Source organism: Ammospiza caudacuta, chromosome Z (assembly GCF_027887145.1).
Source record: "Ammospiza caudacuta isolate bAmmCau1 chromosome Z, bAmmCau1.pri, whole genome shotgun sequence".
Classification (NCBI taxonomy): domain Eukaryota; kingdom Metazoa; phylum Chordata; class Aves; order Passeriformes; family Passerellidae; genus Ammospiza; species Ammospiza caudacuta.
The window spans coordinates 80,450,104-80,474,811 of record NC_080632.1 but is presented as its reverse complement, the minus strand read 5'-3'; the positions used below and the strand labels follow the sequence as shown (position 1 = coordinate 80,474,811).

At 44.4% G+C, this 24,708-nt stretch overlaps 1 protein-coding gene across 3 annotated transcripts in view; it reads left to right on the top strand.

Moving 5' to 3' along the window:
- Positions 1 to 24,708, top strand: part of CELF4 (CUGBP Elav-like family member 4) — a 695,302-nt gene that overhangs the window by 635,993 nt on the left and 34,601 nt on the right. For all 3 annotated transcript variants that reach the window (XR_009275938.1, XR_009275937.1, XM_058823562.1), the window contains exons 9-11: positions 5,172 to 5,237; positions 6,838 to 6,918; positions 13,120 to 13,263. Coding sequence is in view for 1 of the 3 variants with exons in the window: in XM_058823562.1 (XP_058679545.1) it covers positions 5,172 to 5,237; positions 6,838 to 6,918; positions 13,120 to 13,263 (291 nt within the window). In the remaining 2 variants the exon portion in view is untranslated. The remainder of the gene's footprint in view (positions 1 to 5,171; positions 5,238 to 6,837; positions 6,919 to 13,119; positions 13,264 to 24,708) is intronic.

The following is a 24,708-nucleotide window of genomic DNA, read 5'->3' as shown; positions in this document are numbered from 1 at the left end:
ACAGGAAGCATCTGTGCAAAAGAGAGTGAAGTAGATGGAACTGAGAATGTCAGTAATGGAATGCACAGATAATCAGAAGAAAGGAGTGGAGAGAATATCACATAGGAGTAAGATCACTCCTTCAGCCTAAGTGAAATCACAAAGCATCATAGGAGCCAAAAGTGTGCCAGGCTCTGCTTTTGTCTTTGAGAAGCACTGGACTCCTCTGGTTTCAGAGAGCAGACTGCTTTGGCTTTCTCTTACCTGAGCTGGGACAAGGAGGCTGTCCCATAGTCCACTGAGGGCATTTGAAGATCTCTTTGGCTGGCTCAGGATGTAACTATTATCCTTTTTCCTCATCAGCCCGCTCACTTCTATGCAGATCCTCCTGATTTACACCCCTGAATACTACAGAGGACTCCAGCCCTTTGTCCCCTACAACCAATTTCCCTTGGGGCACCCATATAGCAGCTTGTCTTGGACAGACACTGGAGTCAGGCTACTGACACCTCAGGGAGGATTCTTTATAGAATATCACTTCAACCAATTTTATTTATTTTTAACAACGTGCTTCATTCTGCCACCTCCTTTCATTCATTCTCTGACAAAAGCTAAATGTCAGGCCCAACACTAACTGAAAGCCCCTTTAAAAAGTTGGATTTCAATCTAGAGATATATCAGGAGTAAGAAAGTTTCCTGGTGTTAATTTTAAAGCACTTGTATTTCATGCTGACTTGGGAAATCATCCTCGGTTTTTGGCATCAGGCAGAGGATTTGTAAAGTGACATTAACGGATCTACTTTCTTTGAAGGACTTGGGAGTTATTTCTTGACTTCTGCCTAATGAATAAGTGCTGCCTTCGTTAAATTTATATTTATGGCCATATAGTAGGTCATTGGCTTGTTTTATGTCTCCAGGTTTATGGAAGGTTATCTGCCATGGTCACCTTGTGGCATCTTGGCCAGAACTGTCTTGCAAAGAGACAATTGTATCTGAGCAGGATTTTTCCCGTGGAGATATGGAAATGATCAAATTAATATAGAGGAGATGTCCAGGGATAAGGCTCCTGCCCTGAGCTGCCAAATGAAGTTACTATTAGCATCTGTTTTCACGGTACACCTTTACTTTGCCCTGGCAAGGCCAGATCCTCAGCTCCTGGAAAGCAGCAAGGCCACAGGGACAGCAGTGGGGCTGATGTGATTGATGGTTCTCCTCTGGCCTCTCAGGAGCCTCTCTGCTTTTTTTTTTTTTTTTTCCCTCCACCAGCTGATCCTCAGCATTTACATTACAACACCTTTAATCTCAGAAATGTCCGTGTGTTGGACATGACACCTCCATGGGTCTGGCCATGGAGGAAATCTGTTTCACATGTTCTCCCTAGGCACATTTGCACAGAGTCAGCACATCCAAGGTCTTTGGATGATGATACAACTTAGAGACATACTGGTGCTAGTCCAGAAGCTGCTGTGAGGTGCTCTGTGATATCCATGTGTCCCATCTATATCTCTTATCAGCCCTTATACACCTACTTACCTTATGTGCACCCTGGCACAGAGAGCACACAGAGCAGCCGAGGTGCTTTGCCAGCCCTCTATGTTTGTGTTCAACCAATATTTTCAGTACCAAAGAAGGCTGGTAAGCTGGATGGGGAGAAAGGGTGACTGAGGCAGGTTAAGTCTCCCACTAATGATCTATGTGAAGGCCACCCCGTGAAGTTGTGTGTACCTTAGGAGGAGCAAAGCAACCCCACCTGATGGTCTCCTTGTGCTGAGATACAGAAAATACTCATAACTCCCAATAACTTTGAATTTTAGCAAGTGGTGGGCTACAGCCACACCTAACCCCTGTGGTAGGTCGACGCTGAGTTGTGAACTCCTCACATAACTGAGCCCCTGATGAACTCCTCATAGGTCATTAATAAGTAAGAAGGCTGTCACTTTACAGAACACAGCATGGCCACAACTTTCCCAAATGTCTAATCTGTGTCTTGAGATGCCTGGATCAATACCAGCTGTTGGCTTCATCCATGCTGGGAGCACAGGCAGTTATGCCCTTTGCTGGGTCTGACTCATGTGGCAGGGTGAGCAGCAGCATGGAGATGTGTTCGTGGCTGCCCAGGATGCCTTGGCTTCCTGCAAGGGTGTCCAGCCAGCCCTGGAGTCTGTGTCCCTGCCTCTTCATGGGCCAGCACAGACATGTCCACTATACTGAAGTTGCACCTTCATTTGCTGGGTAAACACAGGCTTCAAGCCAAGGAAGGCACATCCTTCAGTGAGAGAAGTCATCACTTTAAGAGGCACCAAGTTAAATTCCTGCTGGTTGCAACTCACCACAACTTTGGCTCTTCCCAAATGGCCAAGGCAGGGTATGAGAGTACAGTAAAACAGAGCCATAAGCCAGGAGCTGCTGCCCCTCCAGAGCTGCTTCCAACTCTCAAGAGCATCCAGGGTTGGTCGGGTCAGTCAGGGCCCTGTGTGTTAGAACAGGTAGTTAGATATTCTATTCCCATGAGGAAGGGATTCCCAGGTTGGAGCAGAGCTAACTGTCACTTTCCCACTGACTTGCATGTGCTGTAAGCCAGGAGAAAACCCCATGCATGACCTGGGTCACAAGGCAGCCTGTGAGAAACACTCAGTTGGATATTACCCTTGGTGGCAAGTCATAAATACTTGGGAAAATAATGAACTGTGAAAGCTTTAGTGTGGAAGGCAGAAAGGGTGCATTTCATGGCCTGTTATCCCAAACACTTTAAATAAATTATTTACCCAGCTCTTATTTAACCTTAAAGGTTGGGGGTTCTCATAATATATTTCCTAAGCAGTGTACCTTAGTTCTGATGGTCAGAGTGTGGTTCCTAAGGCAGGTGAGATATCCACAGGTGGGATAAGCAAAGCAGGTCTGCAGTGAGCCAGGTTGTTGTGTCCAGGAGATAGACTCAGCTATAGCTGGGAAGTCAGGAAGCTCCCACATGTGCCCAGATAAGGCGAGGAATAAAGGAAAGGACCATAGGACAGGTCCTGCTCAGTGAGTTCTCTTGTGTCAGTGAAGTGCCAGCCATTGCTAATTACCAGCAGAACAATCATGTCCAAATCAGCCTCACCTGGGGAGGAAGGAAATACTGTAAATACATTTCCTGAACAGCAGAGACAATTTCCTCTTCTGTGCAATGAAAGGAGCACAGTTGCCTTTGGGGCAGAGATGGCAGATCCTCTCCTTCACTGCAGTCTGTAACACCATAGCTAAAAATGATTTGCTTGTCTCACCAAAGGTTCCCTCACCTTTCTCAGGAGACATCTTCTACCTGACAGGAATTGAAGGGTCTAAGTTATTATGATCCATTCTCCTAAAGGGGTGAGGGAACTGATGTATTACTCAATTTTTCATACCTGTTCAGTTTTCTTGTGGAGCAATATGATCAATATTCTGGTTTTTGAGGAAAACAGTTTTAAGCAGAAGTTAAAAAGAATAGACTTTAGTTGGTTTCTTCTTCAAGAAGAAAGTAGTAAGTAAAAAAAGAAATAAAAATTTGTATTTTCCAAACATTACCTCCATTATTTTCCTGGAACAACTGCTCTTTAAAAATGTAGTGTAGAATCTCTAGTCTGCCTGCCACTGACCTCCCACAGGTTTTAATGTATTCTCTTCACACTGTTTTGCAAAAAATGAAAATCTTTACAGTGAGACAGTACTTTCCTATTTCACATACACATATATTGAGGGACTTGCCAAAAGTCAGCTAGGAAACCATTCCAAGCAAAGACTGCAATCCCACTTATTTCTTCCTATGACTACCCCAGCCTCAAAGTCCACATGATCCAGTCATATCCATAATGAACAGGAGCTTCCAAGCCTTAGCCAGCTAATTGGGTTTGCCACCTCAAATTTGGTCGTTTCACCATTCCTCCTTGTACTTTGGGAGAAAAGTGTAAGACCTTGCAAGTTTCCATCATGACCAATGGTGATCTTTAAAGTTAAGTTTCAAGCTGGTATTTCTATTTGTAAGAAAACACTTTATCCGTGTTCCTTGGGTATGTAATACTCACGTATGACAACCTCCCCCACACTTTGCCATACAGTCAGTGTCTTTCCTTGGATAGGTGTATGGCACCAGATTTCCTTCCAAGAGGCCCCCACCTTTGCATCCTCCAAGCCTTGCCTCCAGCCACACCTCTGTGCGGGTAAGAAGGAAAAAAGGTGGGATGGATGTGGGAAAGTGGCAGTTCCCTAAGGGATCATCCTACGAGGAATAGGTTGGAGGGACTGCATAAATGTAGAACTGTGCAGTCCCAATAAATACAAATAAAACTCATTAGAATAAGTGAAATATTAGGGCCAAGGTGACATTTGGACTGGAGGTTTAGCCAAGCTTTGCTTTAAATTTTTTATTGATGCAGATAAAGAAAGAGCTTATCCAACACGTTTCTCTTTTTTCTCCCTATCAACCAAAGGAGAAAAAGAAAAAAAATATTTCTTAACTAGCTTTGGTTGTATTTGAGCAAGACTTCAAAGTTTCACAAAAATAAACAGTTTTAGTGGGGAGGAATGCACACTTGTAAAGAGAGAAAATACACTTTGAAGCCAGCAAGAGACTGCATGCCTTATGCAGAGATTCACAGCATCCTCCCTGGAGCAGACAAGTGGTGTCCCCCTCCCCTCCATGCAGCTTCTTCTCTCTCACTGGGGGCTGCCTGGCAGCAACACAGTCCTTCGAAGGGATGTGGGGATGACAGGAGCCATTGCTTTGTTCTCTTCTCCTTCCTCCTGCTATGCCCCTGTTGTTTTCTGCTCTGATTGAAAGTTTCATGTGACTGTAGCTGTCACTGAGATCTGAGTTTGCACAGCACCTAGCACAGTGTTAGTCCTGGCTTAAGATGAGGGTTCTTTGGGGTTGATTAGTGCCAAAACTCTGCATGATCAGTGCAGATCCATAATTTAAGCTTGGGAAATGAGGAGAGAGGTTTATTTGTCCTCTGCTCCAACGTCTCAAAGGGTGATGGCTGGGGGACAGAACCCCCTTAGCCATCCTGGGGGGTTCTCTGCATTCCTGTCCATAGCGCAAGTGAGCTGCTCCTCTTCAACCCTCAGCCCCTGGGTCTGTCTGTTTCATAACACATGTTGATGATAAAAGATAAGGGGAGAGTGCCTATCATGTTTTAACCCCTTAATTCCTTGTCTCTCTTGTGTCTCCACAGCACAGAGCCCCACTGCAGCAGACCCCTTGCAGCAAGCCTACGCTGGAGTGCAGCAGTACGCAGGTCGTTAGTATTAACACTTTCTCCCAATAAACCTTTCTCTTCTCTAAAGCCATTACCCTCTGAACACACCTCAGGGGGCCGAGGGAAGGGAGGTTTTTACTGATACAAGGACAAGCTGGGGGCCACAGACTCCCTGATTCAATTTGCACAAACACCAAGACATCCAGGGCATCAAAGGAGGCAGCCTCCTACTTTTCCCATGGAAAGGTTCCCACTGACCTGCACCCCAGTGAAGCTTCATCAGTAGAACTGAGTCTGGTCTGCCTTAGCACAGTGCACAAGGGCAAAATCAGGCCACTGCTTTGGAGGCCAATTTCTAAACCAGGTCTCCTGAGCGCTGCAGCAGGAAGATGGGCCAGACCCTGCAGAACTGGGCAGGGCACGGAATGCCTGCACACGCCCGTTTATTTAGGATCTGTCTACTGGCCATGCCCCACTCAGTCATTCTGAGCCTTACTTAGGAGCCACCCAGACATCCCCCTGCCTCCCAGCAGATTCCAGCAGAGCTCCCCATGGCTCAGCCTCCCCTCTGGCTGCCCTGTGTGCTGAGCAGCTCCTTTGCAGCTGATGGACTGACACCAGCCAAAGTGACCTGGTGCAGACCGTGACCCCGCCGTGCTCAGCCTCCCCTCGCGAGGTGTCCATGGCCAGCGTTGCGAGGAAGCTGCCACCCCAAAGTCATTATTTCCTGTGGTAACTGGAGCAATCATGGGTTCCTGCTGAGGAATGGCTATTATCTCGTGTCAGCGCTGTATCTGGAAACTTAATTTAATTCTCCATGTAGGGCTTCATTTGCCGGTGTTTTAGTTATTGTCATTTATTGCTTGTGAGGTTTGATAGATGGGAAGCAACTCAACCCTTTGAGCTGTTAATTAACCCCTCTGCACACACATGGCCCCTATCCTCTTCTCTCTGGTCTTGCAGGCGACCCATACTCTGTATTTTTAGCAGCAAGGCACATCATCTACCATCTGTGGTAGTGAATGGCTCCCCTTGTTTGCTTGGTGGGGGAGCTGAGATGGGAAAAATTGTTTAATTGCTGCTCACTGTTTCCACTGTGTTTGTGTGAGAGAGAGGAAGTCTCTACGGGCATGAAAGAAAATGTATATCTGAGAGTGTGTGTGCAACTGTGCCTGTACAGCCTGTGAGCACATGAAGGGGAAAACACACGTGTGAGCTGGTTTTGTGAGCATGGTAGTTAATCAGGGTGCCAGAGGTGAGGTGGGGAAAGGTGTCAGCATGGACAGCTCTGCTCTGAGCTCGTCAGTGAACGTGTTCCTGTCACCACATGGAATGGTTGCACATCTCAGCTGGGAGTGGTCTCAGCAGAGCCCCCTGTTTACACTGTATGGTGCCTCTGCTGATAGAGCTGGAGGGAGGCAGGGGGGAGGGAGGAAGCTTCAGGCCTTGTGGCACCTGCTGGAGCACCACCATGGCTCTTACACCACACCTCAGGCTGCACCGGATGCCCCTTCACAAGCCAAAACACAGGGGCAAAGCCCACATCTGGCTTGGTGTGTGTGGTGGTTTGGAGTGAAAGCCCCTTGCTTCCCAGCACTGAAATCTGTCCTTTCTTTTTTTTTCCCCTTTCTCTCCCCTTTAGCTGCTTATCCTGCTGCTTATGGCCAGATCAGCCAAGCGTTCCCACAGCCACCTCCCATGATCCCACAGCAGCAGAGAGAAGGTGAGTAAAAGTGATGTCCTCCTCCTCTGTGACCCCAGCAGGCCATCCCCATCTCAGTGGTTCCCCTCCTCACGCACCTAGAGCGTCCATTAAATACCCAATTGCTTTGAATGCCTGGTCCACTGAGTTATTCTCCATTTCCATATGTGGCATGGTGTCACTGTGACCAGCAGTACTGTGGTGGGCTGCCCATGTGGGGAACTGCTGGTGAGATCTCTTCAGTGCCCTGGGAGGAAAGCATGCTGGTGTGCATGGGACATGGAAAGACCAGCTAGCAACATAGCCATGGCCATCCAGTGAGGGCCTCTGTTTGAGACAAGCAACAAGAATGCAGATAAAAATGCAATTGTATTGGAATAAAGAACTTTACGGGACACAAAGCACGAGGGGCCCTTCATTAAAAGGCAGTAACATAATTTCAGATGCCTGCTGTTTGGAGAACAAGGACTTGCTATTTAGAGTAGCTGATCTAGTCCTTTCAGCCTTTCAGCCTCCACTGATAATGTGGAAACATCAGTCAGACCTTGCAGAGCACAATCCCTATATCAGGATGAGAACAAACTTGTAGTTACAGTTCCTATTTCTTTTCAATGACTGTGAGAGTTGCCTGGGTAATCTGCTCCACAGGACTGGATGGCTCCACGGAAGACATGAAGAGTAAGGAGAGGTGAATCTACCATTTTTGCATGTAAACGCCTTGGGAGAAAACTGTGCCATGTAACATTTCCTTTACAGTCAGTGGGGAGCTGTGGAATCCTCAGAGGCAGCCCACTTGGGTGGTTCCATTCCAGTTGTCCTCCAAGGAGAGCTGCTCCTTTTTGTCAAGAAGGAGGGGCATGCCTGCCTGAGTGAGACATTAAAGTCAGGTGCTCCAGCTTAGCAACTCTCATTTTAAATAGTTACATTTTAAATTTTATCCTCTATTAGATCACTAATTCAGACATATTCTATATTATATGTGTTATTATATGTATGTAATTACATTTAATATTTTAATACAGTGTAAGAGTCAAAATGAAATTAATCTAGATTACACCATCAGACTAAAACATTCTGATGATCTAAAACTACTTTGGGGGAGAAATCTCATTTTGTAAGAAAATTAGAAATGTCGTCATTTCCATCTAATTTGGAATTAATTTTTTTTCCTATGTCAGAATTTCCTGGGGAACACAACTTCCAGCTCCTGATTAGCTCTAGTACATGTCCCTGCTGTGAGAACAGATGCACAGACCTATCGGATCATTACAGAGATGTTTCCCCCATGCTGAAGGACTTTGCTTTTTATTACTTACTGGGGCTAGATTAAGCACAGGACAAAATGGCGAGCAGATCCTTGCTCAGCACAGCGCTGTGCCAGGAGCCACCAGAGGCAGGGGGAAGCTGTGGTGCACGCCTTGAAGAGCCTGCAGACCCCTGTGTTCACCAGGCATGGCGTGTCTCTGTGGGTTAGGAGTGTCACCCAGTGGACAAGCTGTCTCATAACTCTGCTCCTTCCCGTAAGCAGCTGGCATTGAGAATGGGGATGGGTTGGGGAACAGCCACATGGGGTGAGCCACCAGCCCAGTGCAGGCTGCCATTCCCAGTGTTCCTCATTTTCCTGCAGTGCTGAGAGGCTGTGTCTTTCTCTGCTTCTTGCTAGAGCAATATTCTGTAAAGCACAGCACTCCCCTTTAGCAGAGGGTCAAGACCTTTAAGCATCTCTAACCTTTAGCAGGAAAACACAGCGAGAGGGAACTCAATAATAATAACAATGCTCAGTGCTGAGAGGAGTATTTTAGGTTTGCACGGATGTGCACAAACATTGATTCGTTAGTGAACCAGCCCTACCACCACTATAACACCAGTGATCACATTGTTAATGATAATCTCAGCTCTCTCCTCCTGGATCCCAGTTGGATAACAAGCCTGGGGACGTTTTGCTGCTGCAAGATTCCTGTAGAGATGAGTCATTACTGCCACATGAGCGCTGAGGCTGCTGGCAGCTGACAGGGTGCACAGGGTGGAACTGATCCAAAACCATCAAAGCGTAAGATAAAATCTTGATTCAGGCCATGTCAAGCACACAAAACTTGGAGGTAATTTTAAGTCTGTATTACTCATCTTGGTGTAGTTTCTGAAACTAGGATGTGCAACTCCTTGGTGCAAGTTTGCGACTCTTATCTGCGCTGTGTTCAAACATTCTGGGCAAGCAGAAGAGGCAATGAATTTCCATCCTCTGGGTGTTTGCTGTAGAGGTGAGGTGTGCAGCTAACCAAAGTGCTGCAGCCTGACTTTATACAACCTCGTGGGTTAGCCCAGTTTAATTACTGTTGGAAAACAAGCCTCATCACAGCCTTTCCTCATTACGCTGTGCTGGGATGCAGTGATGGGTAGCTGAGGTCAGAACAGGTATATGGAGTTCACTTGTGTTGAAGGTGGGTCTGCAGCTGCCCCTGTGCTAAAAAACTGACAATGAGCTCAGGTGTGAGGAGCATGGGCAGAGCAATGGATCAGTTCAGGTCCAGCCAAGCTGAACCCACCGTGTGGTTCTGTGCCCTAGATCACTGGTTTTGCCATTATCCAGCACAGTTTGCCTGTAATCTATAGAACATCCATAAACTGTGCAGTCCTTAAAGCTTTTCTTGCTCTTTTGTCCAAATCAAGGCTAACTGTTCTTCTTGTGTATAAATGAAGAGAAATGTATATATGTCATAAAATGTATACATATCATAAAACCAAGAGCCATGGCAGACATCAGTGTTGAAATGAAACTTCATTTTTTTCTTATGATGTGTCATGGGGGTTAGATTTCAAGATATACTACAGCCCTTTTGAAAACAAAAGTAAAGCCTGTCATAAATAATTTTATTATTGTATTCAGCCGTGAATTGCCAAGTATAGTGATCTCCAATAATCCATCAACTCTGTCCAAAACAAGAACTTTTTCTCCAAAAAGAGAGTTGGAATCTTTATCAGGATTTTTCCATACCAGCTTTGGTTTTTCTGTTTTTCCAGTATCCTGAGCAAGCCCCTCAGAACTCATTGCATTTGTGCACTGAGAACTGACTAAGATCTTTAGAGCATTCTGAGATGAGCAAATGGGATAATAAAATTGTTTGTGTAGGAAGGGACATTTAAGTTCCCTACCATGGGCAGGGATACCTCCCACTAGATCAGGCTGCTCAGAGCTCCATCCTCCCTGGCCTTGAACATTGTCAAGAATGGGGCATCCACAACTTCTCTGGGCAACATGTTCCAGAATCTCACCACCTTCATAGTAAAGAATTTCTTCTTTATGATCTTGTCTTTGGTTTCTTAAAAATATGCCTAAGTGTACAAGACAGACATACACACAAACACACAGCCTTCTATGGAATGCCCAAATTAACTTGAAACAAGCAAAAACATATCCAAAAAAAGCTAGGAGGGCTGAAGAAGACAGATCTTGTTTTGTGAGTACTTTATCAAGGTCTCTGGCTGTGACAGGTAACTTACAGACTTAACAAAAAATTACAGACAGGTAACTTACAGATTTAACAAAAAATCGCTTGTTAAATTCTAAGACTGTAATTTCTTATGTGAGGGTGTCAAAACAAATCAAACAACCCAATTGTGGTTTGCTTTTTTCTTTTTGTCTTCAGAAGCAAGTGAAGTTTTCAGCAGTGGAAGTTAGGAAAAACCCCTCTGTAGCTGTAAATAAAATTATTTCAGCCCTGAATGTCTGGGTCAGTAGGGACAGCCACCTCATAGGTTCCTCAGGCACACTTTAGAACCCAGCTGGTCTTTGAGAATGGTCCCTGCTTTTTCACACCCGCCCTGGTCTCTTCCTTTCGGCCTCTGAGTCATGTGAGGAAAAGTCGATTTCAAGGTGAACCAAGGGTTGTTCTCTCCTTGAGCCCAGGCTAAAGGTGGTGTAGTTAAAGTTGTGTGCTTCCTGGTCTGCCCTATGCCTTGGTAGGTGTTTCTCAGCACACACAGGCAGAATCTCTACTCATGCACAGCACATCCAAGACCGCAGGAAATGCAGCTGGTATTTTTGAAAGAATTGGCCGGTTTTACAGTGAAAACTGCTGGCTCTGGTGATGTCAGTGGGAATTTTGCCACCGACTGCAGCAAAGCCAAGATTTTACCCATTTTATTATAATGTGAATCTCAAATCCCACAGCAGAAGTGCTCTGGGGCACGTTCAGATGAAGGAATGAATTTTTTCCCTGCTATTCTGGACTGTGGTCTGCTCCTGGGCAGAATTTTCTCAATTTTAACACCTAAGGGGGTTAGTGTTTGTTTAACACTTTCAGACTGTTTCATATCTAACTTATTATGTCAATAACTCTGCATTGTGCAGAAATGGATGGCAGCAAGGATTGGAAAAATGATACTTGCCCAGTGAGAAGACTAAAGAAGAGGCATACGGGAGGTGGGGGGAAGCTAGAAAAGCTTGGCATGAAATAGGGGAGCCTGATTATGGGCCACTGAGGTTCAAAAGTAATTTGGCTAAGCAGATGACCGGGTGCCTAATTAGTTAATTATCCCACTATACCACTATCCCCCCCATTTGGAAGAAACCCTGTTACCATCCCCATGACCTTTAGGAAATGCACAAGATGCAAAGGATCAGCTGTTCCTTCATGACAGTCCTTTTAGCAAATTAGTGGGGAAAATTGTGCTTAGCAAATATTCATTAGGGCTTCATTTTCCATTAATCCAAAAGGAAATGTGGAGAGCCTGTGACTTCAATCATGCTGAGGCCCAGGAATTTTAATGAGCTTTAAATGGGCATCTGCCAGAATCCTGACTTCGCTGTACTTCTCTTGCCAGCCGGGGGGATGAGTAATGGGTAATAAAAGGTGGGAGCATCTAGACGAACTCCTCTCCCTAACAGGAAAGGCAAAGTTGTAATTTGCTGTGTTATGACACTGTAATTATGCCCTGATGAAGAAAATCAGAGCATTAAAAACCCTTAACTTCCCCACACTGTGCCCCAGATGTAAAAAGGGGAAAGTTGACTGAGTCAGGTCACAGGGTTGCAGACACATGGGCGAGAGGGAAGGGGGGAAACCCTCCTTCTCTCTGACCTCCAACCCTTTTGGCAAAGGGCACACAATGTATCCCCTTCATCTCGGTCCCTCTGACTCAAGCAGAGCTGGAGTTACCTGTCGAGGTCAGTGCAGAGCTAGGCAGCAGCTGGAAGTACCTTTAGAAATAAAATGATGAAAAAAACAATCTCTGTCTCATCAAACTATACAGTTTTCTGCTATTGAACACTGCAAAGGTTTTAAATGTTTAATTTTCTTTAACAAAACCATTTGGACGCACCTTTTTGACTGTTGCTCAAGGACCCCATGCATAAAAATAAAAAGTCAGGTTGCAAATTTATATTACAGGCTATTTGACAAGAGGCAGGTTTGCCCTCTTCTGCCCCAAAATACAATTTCAACAGAATATTTTTTGAGGGTCTCTACTTTAATTTCATATTCCAGCTAAAGACATTTCTCTGGTTGTTTTCCAGAACACCCTCTGAAACTGGTAAGAGTATATGTTACAGGATTGAGGCAAAAAAAGCCAATCCATCTTGTCTAGTAATTTGGACTTAAATCCACCTAAAATATCTCCTGCAGAATGCTCTAGAATGGAGGACATGGCCTAACTGTCCAGATTTGTGGGAGTCTTCAGGCTCATTTGAGCTGGGGGGATGAATGTAAAATTCTACAGAACAAGATGAGCCTGTGGGTTTGTGCATATCTTTCTGCTCATTATCATCATTTGTGTGATGCTATTGTCATCACACAGATTCAAGAGGGATATTGAAACTTCTGCATGCAGACACTGGGAAGAGGCAAGGGATAGTGTGGGTCATCCAAAACTCTGCAGATTAAATAAGATTATGAACAACAAATAAAATCTATGAACGATATTCTTTCATTCTCTGTGTTCTTACTCCTCCGTTCTGTTCTTTCCATGGCCACATGTGCTGGTGCATTCCTCTCTCTCTAGATTTTATCCTGGTGTCCTGGGAAAGCTATTGAAGTTACCATAGCCTCTAGGTGGCTTTTTGAGTTCATGCTCTTCTCCTTTGTCCATTCCTCTGAGAGTCTACAGGCTGCTTCCTAGCGTGACCACTCGCCAGCCAGAGAGAGAAGATGCCAAAGTAAATCTCCACCGTGTGCTTTCTCGTGTCCTATTTCTCTTCATTCATGGGTCTTCTTTTTTTCTTGATAGGACCAGAGGGCTGTAACCTGTTTATCTACCATCTGCCCCAGGAGTTTGGGGATGCTGAGCTGATGCAGATGTTCCTGCCTTTCGGTAATGTCATCTCCTCGAAAGTGTTTGTGGATCGGGCGACAAACCAAAGTAAATGCTTTGGTGGGTAAAGATAACAAAACAATTAGATTCATCCAGGAAAGGGCTTTCTCTGAATACTTTACCTTTCAAACTGCTTTCTTTCTGCTTAAGCTTTATGATTTCTCTCAATTTACTCCTGTCAATACTTTCCCCCTTCCTTCTTTCTCTCCTGATTGTCTCATGCTCAGAGTTGTGTGTGCTGCTTAGAGGTCAAGGTTTGGCATCTCACCAGCAGCAAGATGCTGCAGACACTGGTGGGGTCAGAAAATGCCCCACTTGTAAAGGGAGGTGGGGAGGGTGCAGAAAAGACTAAAGCAACTGGAGCAAAATGGAGAAGGAGCAAATGGGCATAGGGGAAATCATGAGATTAGCAGAGGGATCATGCTGCAGAAGGGGAATTTCTGTACCTAAGGCAAAGGACAAACAGGCCCTGGGGTTGAAGGGAAGGCAGAGCTGTAGGGTCAGCTTTCCTGCAGCTGTGATGCATTAGACTGCAAAGGGGTAAGGGCCAAGCATCTGCTGAGAGCCTGCTCTCCTAGGGGGTGATGGCTGCTTGGTAGATCACATTCAGACATGTTCTGACCTACTGGACCTGAGGCAGCACCCCAGCAGATAGAGATGGGCCAAGATAACCCTGTGCTTCGGCTGCCAGCCTGTGCTAAGGGGCTGTGTTTGAAAGCTGCACCTGGCTCCCACAGCTCTGGCCCCGCTGCTGGCTCCACTTCACCATCTGGAGCAGAGAAGGAGCAGAGCCTGGAGCTGCCTGTGAGCCCCAGGCAGGGACACCCTGAGCTGCACCCACGGTGGGAGAGCTCAGCCAGCCAGCAGCCATGGAGTGATGTATGCATGGGCTCTCACTGGGATACCACCCTTTGCAAAGCTGGGGCTCTTAAGGGTCCCTTTTGGCAGTGTGGCAGCAGGGGGACCCTGCCACATCTGATCCCCTCACACCTAGTAGACAGGGGATCTCTCACAGCCATGTGCCCACCACTGGGGTCTGTAATTTTTGATTCTCTGCCATCCTGCACCTCTTGCATACCCTCCCTGGGAAGTGCAACAGAACAAACTATTGCTTTTCTTTTCCTGTTATTTGCAGCTAATCTGGATTCTGTCTCTCAGGCAAACTTCCAGAGTTAAGACTCATTGGAGTTTTCATTTGATTTTAAAACCACTCTCAATCTCCACATTGTGCTTTCTTTCCATGCTGCCTTCCTCTTTCCCCTCCTGAACAGCTCACCTCCCAAATCTCTTCCCTCATCCCTTGCTACCCACAGTGCATGTCAGAGAGTACTCCAAGAGTTTTGTGCCCTTTCTCTATGCACAGTTTCTCCTGCCCATCCACAGAGGGTCTGAACAGGCTATTTTCCCTTTTGTTTGAGGGATCCCTGACCCCTGATGAGAGGAACACAGCCCTCCCAGTCACCAGGAGTCTCTGGGCTGCTGCGCTCTCCAGCACTAGAGGAGTGAAGGACAAAGAGTCTGGCATGCAGAGGGAGTTGGCAAATTCGAATTAGAACTCAAAACTATGAATTAGCCCCAATGAATCCAGAGCCCACCTGCTTTTTATATACAAATTATACATATATATATATATATAATCTCACAACAAGTTGAGCAGATCAGCACAGCTCTAACTGACACTGAAACTGGTGCTCAAAGGAGATCCACAGATTAGAAATGGACCTTTGGCAGTGAAATTGTCACCTCTGTTTAGAGGATGACCTGGTTCTCCACATACTGAGCAGTAAATGGAGATGCCCTTCTGGACAGCTGTGAGCCTCATCCCACTCAGTTCAAAGGCTGATGGCTACAAGGCCCCACAAGGACACGACACGCATCCCATTTGTGGACAGGGATTTGGGACTGCTTCAGAGGTCAAGGCCAAGATTTTAGCAGGAGCTGAGGGGCCTTAGCAGAAATTTTCTTGAGTTTTATTTGGAGAAACTAACATCAGCTTCTTGGGTGAAGTGAACTCCAAAATTAAGTGTGGGATATTGAAGGCTGGAATAGGAAGGTGTTCCTTTGGAAGTGTTGACTCAAGCACACAGACAAGCAAAAGAAGGAATTAGAGATTGCTGGTCTCAGTCACCTTAATCGCCTTATATCTGCTTCTGAGACACAAATTCCCAGGTCCAGTCAGTTTGGGATCCCAGGTGTCAAATCTCTGGATTTCTCCTAGTTTTCCATAGAGCTGAGTGCCTGGTGTGACTGTTGGTCTCAGACAAACATGTTGACTATGCTTCCACATCCACCACCTCCAGAAGGATAGAAATAACAGAGGCACAGGTAGCTAACTATCACAGGTAGGTTATGTTGCTTTTCAAAATTCCCACCCTGCTGACCTTCAGGTTTAAAGCAATGTAAAAATGTAAAAGTTATAAGAGGAAATCAGGCTTTTCAATTGTTTTGCTAAGTCTACTGAAGCTGGTATTTTTGTTGAGGAAATAAATTTAAATAAAAAAATAAATTACTTTTTCCTAAAGGAAAATGAGAGATTTTATTAACTTTGAAAGTAAGAAAATTCCTTCTTTGCTGCTAAAACATTTCCCAAAACTCAAAATGTAAGAACACAGCATTTGCATTCTATTTCACTTTTTTTAGTGCGGCTAGAGCTCTCCAACTGCTTGCCTGGGGGGACAATTCTGTCTGGCCCCAGAAAGATATTCCACTATTATATGACCTTTTAAAATATATCTGCTAAGCAGATCCCAAATAAATTGCTGTAACAGAGTTTAGCCCCAGGTTGTCGAGAAATTGTCAAGAAGTCCTGCTTTAGACAAACTTTAAAAATTCTATGGAGAAAAATGTCACCATGTTTTTTTCCACAGGAACAGAAAAATCTTTATTTGATGCCTTTGTCTTGCTGTTGAACAATCTGTAAACAACTGGCACAAACTGAACAAGTCAGTAGAGCAGCATGTCAAAATAGAATTGTGGAGGTCCACAAGGATGATCAGGGGGTTGGGTCACCATTCCTATGAAATGGGCTGAGAGAACTGTGATTGTTCAAATTGGAGAAGGCCCAAGGGAAACCTGACAGTACCTTCCAGTATTTAAAGGGGCAGCAAGAGAGCTGTGCACAGATAGCACAAGGGGGAATGGCTTTAAAATGAAAGAGGGGAGATACAGCTTAGCTATTAAGAACAAATTCTTGACTGTGAGCAGGGTAAGCCTGGGACAGGCTGGCCAGAGAAGCTGTGGCTGTGGATGTGGAAGTGTCCAAGGTGGATGGATGAAGCTGGGACCAAGCTGGCCTGGTGGAAGGTGTTCCTGAACAGGGCAAGGGTAGCTGGAACTTGATGAACTCAAAGGTGCCTTCCAACCAAAACCATTCTATATTTTTTCCCTTATTATTTGCATCTGAATTCTTGCCTGCATTTTGAACACAAATTTATCTCTTTTTGCCGCTACTGGCAGGATAGTGTTGGGGCAGCTACAGGAGTGTTAGGAAGAAAATGAGATCAAAAACAAAACTTTCTCCTGGTTTCTGGCATCCATGAGCCTGCAGAGAGCCACTAGCGCCTGCTCATGCTAAAGAAACCATAGTGTGGTCAGCAAGCCTTTGACATTCTCAATTTAGAGGCACTGCCTCCTGGCTGACAAGGAATAGTGAGGAATGGCACTAAAGTAAACACCAACATCAGATATAAAATGTGAGAGTGCTCAGAGTGTGTCTGTTGTTTTCCCTAGTGGGATCATGTAAGGCTGCCTAAGATACAGCCCTGACTTCCCACTGAAAAAAGTAGTTTAGTCTGGGAGGATTCTTTGCCTGTGGCTTTTCTTCTGCTGCACACATCCAGGCTAGACCCAAATCCTTCATTTTCTCTTACAATTTTTCAAACTTCTGGCTTTTTTTTTTTCTCCTGTCCCTGTCCTGATGCAGCTGTAAGATGGCCAAATGCAGAACCATCCTCATCCTTCCATGCACCAACACCCTATGTATCCCCATCACCTATGCCTCCATCACTGACCGTATCTGCATCCCCTTGGGTTTCTCCTCAGGCACTGTCCTCTCCCCATTCTTGCATTCAGACTCAGTGATTTCACCTTCACAGCTCTTCACCATTCTGCCCTTCTCTCTCCTCTCTCACTGGTTCTTCACTCAATGCCCAGCTGACCCTGTAGCCTCTGCCCACACACTCCTTTTGCAGCCAGCTGGGCTGTGCTGTCAATTCCCAGTGAAATGGCAGGGCCACAGCAGGACTCCTCTCACTCAGAGCAAAATTACACTTAGTTGGACACTCCTTGAAGTCTCCCATTCTCGGAGTGGGCTGCCCTAGGAAGACTTGCCCGGTGGTGAAGTGTGCTGCAGCATGAATGTCAACATCTGCAGGAGCCCAGAGCCTGTGTCTGCACAAGGCAGCATTCACGCTGGGTCTCTCACATTCCCACTACCCGTGTGCCAGTGATTCTGTGTGTAGGTGTGCTGAATGTCAGAGGACATGGATTACATCTTTGTGCTGGTCTCAGTGGTTCTGGTGATAATTCCCCTCTCAGTTATGTAGATAGTTTAAATGTGAACAGTTTGTGTATAAGGCTAAAAGTGAACTCTGGTAAAACAACGCTGCTGAGGCTGCTAAGGCAAGTAGGCAATGTGAGAAGGGCAACTTTTCACCCTGCCCACACGTGGCTAACTCTGCCTCTGTCATAGGGTGATGCTGCAACACAGCCCAGCAACACTCGCTGCTGTCTCGTAAAACACATCCAAAGAAAGCACTTGAAAGCATTAAGTTAGTGAAATACAGAGACAGACATATTCTAGAAAAATGTCTTAACAGAGAAGAGAGTGAGCAAGACAGGTTTGGGCAGCAATAATTAGGAAGACATGTCAGAAATTAGAAAAAAGAGAATAGGGATGGAGAAGCAGAGATCAAATGGTTGTCCCAAAGTGTCAAATAAGATGTAGATAAATTAAAGCTGGAGGAATTGCTTTGCTGGAACACTTGGTGTGCTCCAGTCACCTCTTTCTGAGAGCAATAAGCACCTGGATCTGCCAACTTTTTGCACACCATTGAGCAGCAGGCACTGTCAGGCCAGTTCTGCTCCACGTCCCTGCTTTGTCCCCTACCTGTCTCCTTGGCATGTGCCTGCTCTTCATGCCTATTGCTGCAGCAGTTTCAGTTTCTCGCCATGGGACAGTGACTCCAGAAGGCTGTGAACAACCTGTCTTATTCCCAGAGAGATGCTGTGGTTTCCCTCCACTCAGCTTGACATGCTCTGACACCACAGGTGTAAGCAAACTCAAGTGGCATGTGTTTTTCTCCTTTTCTGCACATTCCAGAGGAACTTTCACATCAGTAAAATGTCCCAACCTTTTTTGAAGTGTCCCACAATTAAACAAAACAAGGATCATTCCAGCTTACAAACTGCAAAGGCTTCTTAGGACCATAGGCTTATATATCCTAAAGGAAATATCTTGTTTGACTCCTAGTACAACATGATCATTGATTGTTTCATTCCAGATTCCTGCAGGGAGTGCATTTGAAAGTTGCTAATGGGCCACCTCATTTGGAAAAACATCCAGCCTTATACGAAGATGCCAAAATAGAGAAAATAACATCACTTGATGAGGGTCATAATAGTTAATTAAGTTTGCTGTTAAATAATTCTATTCCCTACTAAACTCCTCCTAGTTATGAAAAGAAACTGGGGAGACAAAGGAGAGAGATTAAAAGTGAGAAAAGCAGTGAAGAATGAGAGCTGAGCACAGGAGGGGGTGAAGCTGGGGAGAAGGGCTGAGGGATGGGCAGAGCTTGTATCCTGTTATTAAAAACATGCTGTGGCAGTTAAATGCTGCAGTGGGGTGGCAAAAAAGGTGGAGTGGGAGATGCAAGGCAGCAGGCAGGTCGTGATGATCCACAGAGTTTCAATCTGGAAGCTGAAATAGAAAGAAGGAAGATGTGTCAAGAGAATAGGACACTGGCAGAGCTGTACAGGGCCCTGGGACAAGGGGCATTGCACATTAGGTCTAAAGTGCATTGGCAGCACTCCACAAGACATAGGAGTGGAACAAGGGACCCTGAGGTACATTAGGAAAATATTGTTCAGCACCTGCTGACAATGTGCCTCCAATATGCACTGCCAAATATGGCAGTTTCTCATTTAATAATAAAAAAAAAAAATTAAAAAAAGGTAACAACTCTCCTTGGGTTCATCCAGGAAATGAGCAGGTGCAGAAGTAAGGTGTTGTAAAGGAAAGAAATTCTTGTTGCATGTTCATAGCCCGTGTGGGTGATCTCAGGTCAACCTAGCTGTTAGGATTGGACTCCTCTTCTTGGAAAAGTACACTGACTCCTTTGCACAGGTCTTTAGGATTCATGGATAAGGAGAGTTATTTATCAGATAAAAGGTTTTTTGAGGCTTCTTTTCTGAGACTTCTTTTGGTAAAAAGGAAATTCCCACCAAATAGGTGCATTATTAGGAAGGACTTCAGGTGTGTAGCTCTGTTTGTTGCTATTACCAGTACTATGATTAAGTTTGATTTATTTTTTTTTTTTTTACTATTAACCTGATTTCAAATTTCTTAAGGAAGTCTCTATCTGATCCTTTCTCCCTGTAGCCCTTAGAATTGGGCTCTGTCCTTAATTTCACATGATCTGGTGGCAATACATTTTGTTTCAGATTTTCTGGAAAATCTGTTTGTGATTTCCATATGGCTAGAGCCTACAGATCACAGCTCAAAGAGCAATGGAAGAAGCCACTCACTTGAGTGCCACAGCTGAGACAAAACAGAAATTATTTTCCAGGCACATTAAGCATGTCTGACCCCTGGTATGTTTCAGTTCAGATCAGCACTGGTTGTGGTCCTCTCCACTCTGAAGGACCTGGCACAGCCAGAGAGCCAAGGAGGGACTCATAAGGTGTGTCCAGCTCAGCTGGAAACTAATCCAAGGGGAGGAGGACACCCCAGAGGGATGCTTTGAGCTCTCGGAGAGAAGGGGAAAGAGACATAGAAGTTCAATATCTGCTAGCTTATTCCAAAGCAGCCAGGCCCTGAGATTTCAGGTCTGCAGAGTGAGGATGGAGCTCTTCCAGCTGATAAGGAAAGAGTTGTGTGAGTAAGAAAGAGAAGGAGCTGTTCATCAAACTCGCTGTACAGCACCTCCAGCCATTGCAGTTGGCTGGGGGAGGCTTTAGGGGGAGGAGGAGGAGCGGGAGAAGTATTAGGGCTGTGAGCCACTATTCATTTACAAACTATAATTAATTTGATGTTTAGATTAATTTCTGATGCACTCTCAAAGGTGCACTGAAAGCATTTTTCCTTTATTATAATGTTGATTGCTTATTGGGGAGATAAATCTAACTGTCAGTTATGCACTGACTTACCAAAACTTTCAGACCAAGCAAGCATGTATGCATAAGGAACAGCTGTTTGCAGCTCTCCAGTTAAAGGGACAGCTCTGTCTTTTCCCAATAACTTACATTACAGAAAACCTATATATTGTACAAAGGGACTTCTGCTTTCTTTTGTAGCTCAACAATTTATTAGACAAGAATATGTTAGCAGAATCTATCTTCCATTTATCTGGGTGTCCATGTGTCTATCACTGTTCAATCCATCTCCCCCCACAAGAGATAAAGTCTACACAGAATTTATTATTTTCAAGTTATGGGTATGTGTGTGCATACCTACTCACATGCACACTTACACCACCATTTTAAATGCTTTTTCTCCTGGGGTAATTAGATGGAGGAACTCATTACTGCAGGGTCATTGTGGCTCCTCCTTTATTGACTTTCAAAAGGGAAATGGTCACTATCTAATAGAAATAACCAGAGTTAAGAGTTAAGACCAGAAGAGGAGTTTTAGTGCTACTTTGATTCCAGTCAGAAGTTTCTGTTCAGAAGTCAGAATAATGACCCCTCTAAAGGGCAGACCCAATCCATCAAAGTGATGGATTTACAGAGTGCAGACTTTGCATGTCCTACTCTTGTGGGACTGCAGACCCACTAGAGCATTTTGTCAACACATGGCATCTGGGTTTATTTTTGTGGTCCCAAGATCTCTGATGCAAGGGCAATTCAAGCTGTAGAGTGGAGGAGTCTCTACCACTCCATGAGCCATCCTTCAGCTTCCTTTTGTCCACCCATTCTGCCTCATCCACTGCACAGGTCTGCTCTTCACCATCTTGAAGTCTATTGCCTGGTTGGTTACTGAGCAGCTGTTCAATAGATCCCCACACCTTCATGCTTGGCCCCAAGCCTTCCTTTTATATGATACTCAAACTCTGCCATGAATATGAATTTATTTTTATTTCTTCATCTGTTTTCCTAAGACCCTTCCCAGCAGAGCATTTGAGATGTTCACAGAGCTAAGTATTGGCATTTTGCTGGTGCTCCTGGTGTCCTCATTTCACCAAGGGGATGATGAGGCAGAGAATTAGCCAAAACTGTTTCTTGATCTTGGATTCCTAATCTGAGTTGCCACAGGCCTGATCAGACTGTTTACCTCCTTTGTCTAAGAATTCAGCATAATGCAGAGCCTGCTATGTTTTGTCTGCTTCAGACGCAGGTATAGGCAGCAGCCTTTCTGCCAGTGAAATCTCAGGCCATGCACTAAAAGAAGAGGAAAACCCAGTAAACATTCATCCTCACTGAAAACTAGAGAGGCTTTGTACATCTGCAAAAACACTCTGACACAATTTTACATGTATTTTCAACATTTGTATGCCATTGTCTCAATTTGGGCCATGACAATTAAGCCACAGCTGGATCTTGCTTGGGCAGGACTCAGCAATGGCAAGGGAGCACCCAGGAGCACCCACTTTTGAGAGAGAGCAGAGTTTAATGACATAGATTCAAGTCATGGTGTACCACTGGCACTCAGAACCTGCTCCATTTTATTTAGCAGTAAAAAAAAAGCCTAGAGGTCTTACTAAAAGAATTCCGTGATATATTATATACTTAGCATAACTGGGATGTCATGGCAGAAATAGGGAGAAATTCCAGTTTTCCAAGGCAACATCTGCTTGTACAACTACAAAACCATCCTTTCCCTGCCTTATTTACTGTCTAAATTCCAACGTTTACAATAACAAGTCTGATACATTGCCATTTTCCTTGCCCTGTTATGTTATTCATTCTCGACAGTAATTAAAACAAGGATGCCATGAAAGAGAAAAATACAGAAATGTGTGGTTAGAAGCAATGCCTTTATGCATATACAAAGCAATACAGAATTAAAATTTTATAGGTAACATAATTTCTTGCATTTCTAAATTGAGTACTTAATTTTGCAACCTTATCGTTGTTTCAATTTATGGTTGCATGTGATATCTTCCCTTTTTAAGTAAGTAACTCCAAATCAAAAACTCCCCAGATAAGATTAGCATCTTCAAATAGTATATATTGACATATTTAAAAGCTGTCATCAGCATAACAACTTGCAGATCTCCATAAAAACAGGTGCATCATTCTTAATGATGAAATTTTTGGTTTCATCTGTATCAAATCCCCAAAAACAATTCAACATCAGCTCTGCTCTCCCCAGTGTGGATCTGTCACACACATATATAAGTATTTACATGATATATATATATATAAGATATGCACAGTTATTTACATTATGCATGTACTACACATACATTTGTTCAGTAACAAATATAAAAACTTGCAGACACAATTGTTAATGAAAACAATTAAAATTGCGGAGCACTTGTTTGAATTTTAGACACCTGCTCCAATGCTTGCTGGGCTTCAAGGTGAAGAAATTTCCTTGTGTTCAGTCTGAACCTCTGCTGTTCCAATTTATGTTCCCTGTCCCTCATTCTCCCTCTGTGAATCATATCTCAAGTTGGAAGGGACCCATAAAAATCACAGAGTCCAACCCCTTGCTCCTCCCAGAACTACCAAAAACTAATTCCATGGCTGAGAGCATCATCCAGATGCTCCATGAACTCTGACAGGAAACAGATTTTCTTCCTTTTGGACAGCATGACCTAAAAATCTGATTGTGTTCTGACCATTTAAAGGTGAAATTAAATGATTCTCTTAGGGAAAGGTCTCTACAGACCCTTTAAATCCTTCTCTAGAAGGGTCTTCAGAAATCATGAAGATTTAGCCAGGTCTTTGTGCATCTTCTGACATGGCTGAATAGGTTTCAGAAGGATTATTGTTTTGCTAAGATTTTTAAAATTCTAAGGAGAGAATTTTTAATTCTGGGCTTTTGAATTTGATGCAAAAGACGTTGTTTTAGGGGTGGCTCATATTTTCACCCCATCCATTCAAATTAAGAGCCCTCTACAAACCACTAACATAGCATGCTGTTCTCAGGTCTTTAATTTTTCTGTTCAAAACCATATTCAAAACCATGGTTTCAAAACATATTTTTATTCCTCTTAGCTCAGTATTATTTTCCAGTCTTCTACCCAAGGGTGGATCAAGAGCTCAGGTGGGTCACTGGGCAGAGGCCCCAGAGCCAGTACCAGATCAGGATTTAGTAAATCTCTGTTATGATTCATGTCCCATAGACTGAATGCAGCTATTCTGAGGAGCTGCAGACTGTTCTTCACTGAGATCTCCAAAATTCAAACCTTTGAAGGCAACTAATGGTGAACATTCTGCTGGCAGATCCACAGGAGTTTATCAGCATCTCTGTTGTAATAAGACAGTTTTTCTTTTCCATTGTTTTTGAGAAAAGAAGCCAGACAATCATTTTCTTGCCCTTTGGGGGTGGTGGAAAACGTGGAGGTTTTACCACAAATGTAATAGCTGGTTGAATGTGGAGATGTTATCTTCCAGTTAAAAAGTATACAATTCTTTGTTTTCTACTCTTGCTACCCAGCATAGGTCAGTGCCAGTTCACAGCCTCCTGGTCTAGATGTTGAGAGATTTTCTCTTTTCCTTTCCTTTCCCAATGACTCACTGCATATGAGGAGGTTTGTTTTCCTGTTGAGTTCACTTTTAGTTTGGTTAGCTGTTTTTCACACAGTCGCTTCCACAGAAAGTAAGATATTCCTTCAAAAGTCATGGCCAAAAACCGTTCATCACCACTTCTGGCTTCTGAACAGAAACTTCCAGGCTGCTGCACAATAGAAGCTTCAGGCCTTTCTGCCTCCTTTGGGCTGTCCCAAACTGCCCATAATGAGGCATCAGGTGTTCAACAACCAGCAGGGAAGGGGTGGGCAGTTGTCCATCTGAGTAATGGTCAGCAGAGCAAAATGGGAAGGTTCTGTGCATTGCTGCATCAAAAAGGGAATTATTGCAGAGGTTCCCTGGGATAATGAAAGAACTGCTAAAAAATAGTGACTAGTACTGGTCACAGCTCACCTTCCTGACAGGATTTCCTGGTTTGTTTGGGTGTTTTGGGTTTTGGATACTTTTTCTTGATTAGTCCAGGAAGGAGTGTTATTACTTACCTACTACAAAATATTTTCACAAACAAGGTCACTTTTTATGGTACTTGTCTCTTATAGATCAAGAGGGATGACTGGTGATTTTAGCAGCTGCCTTGTTCATACATGGCTT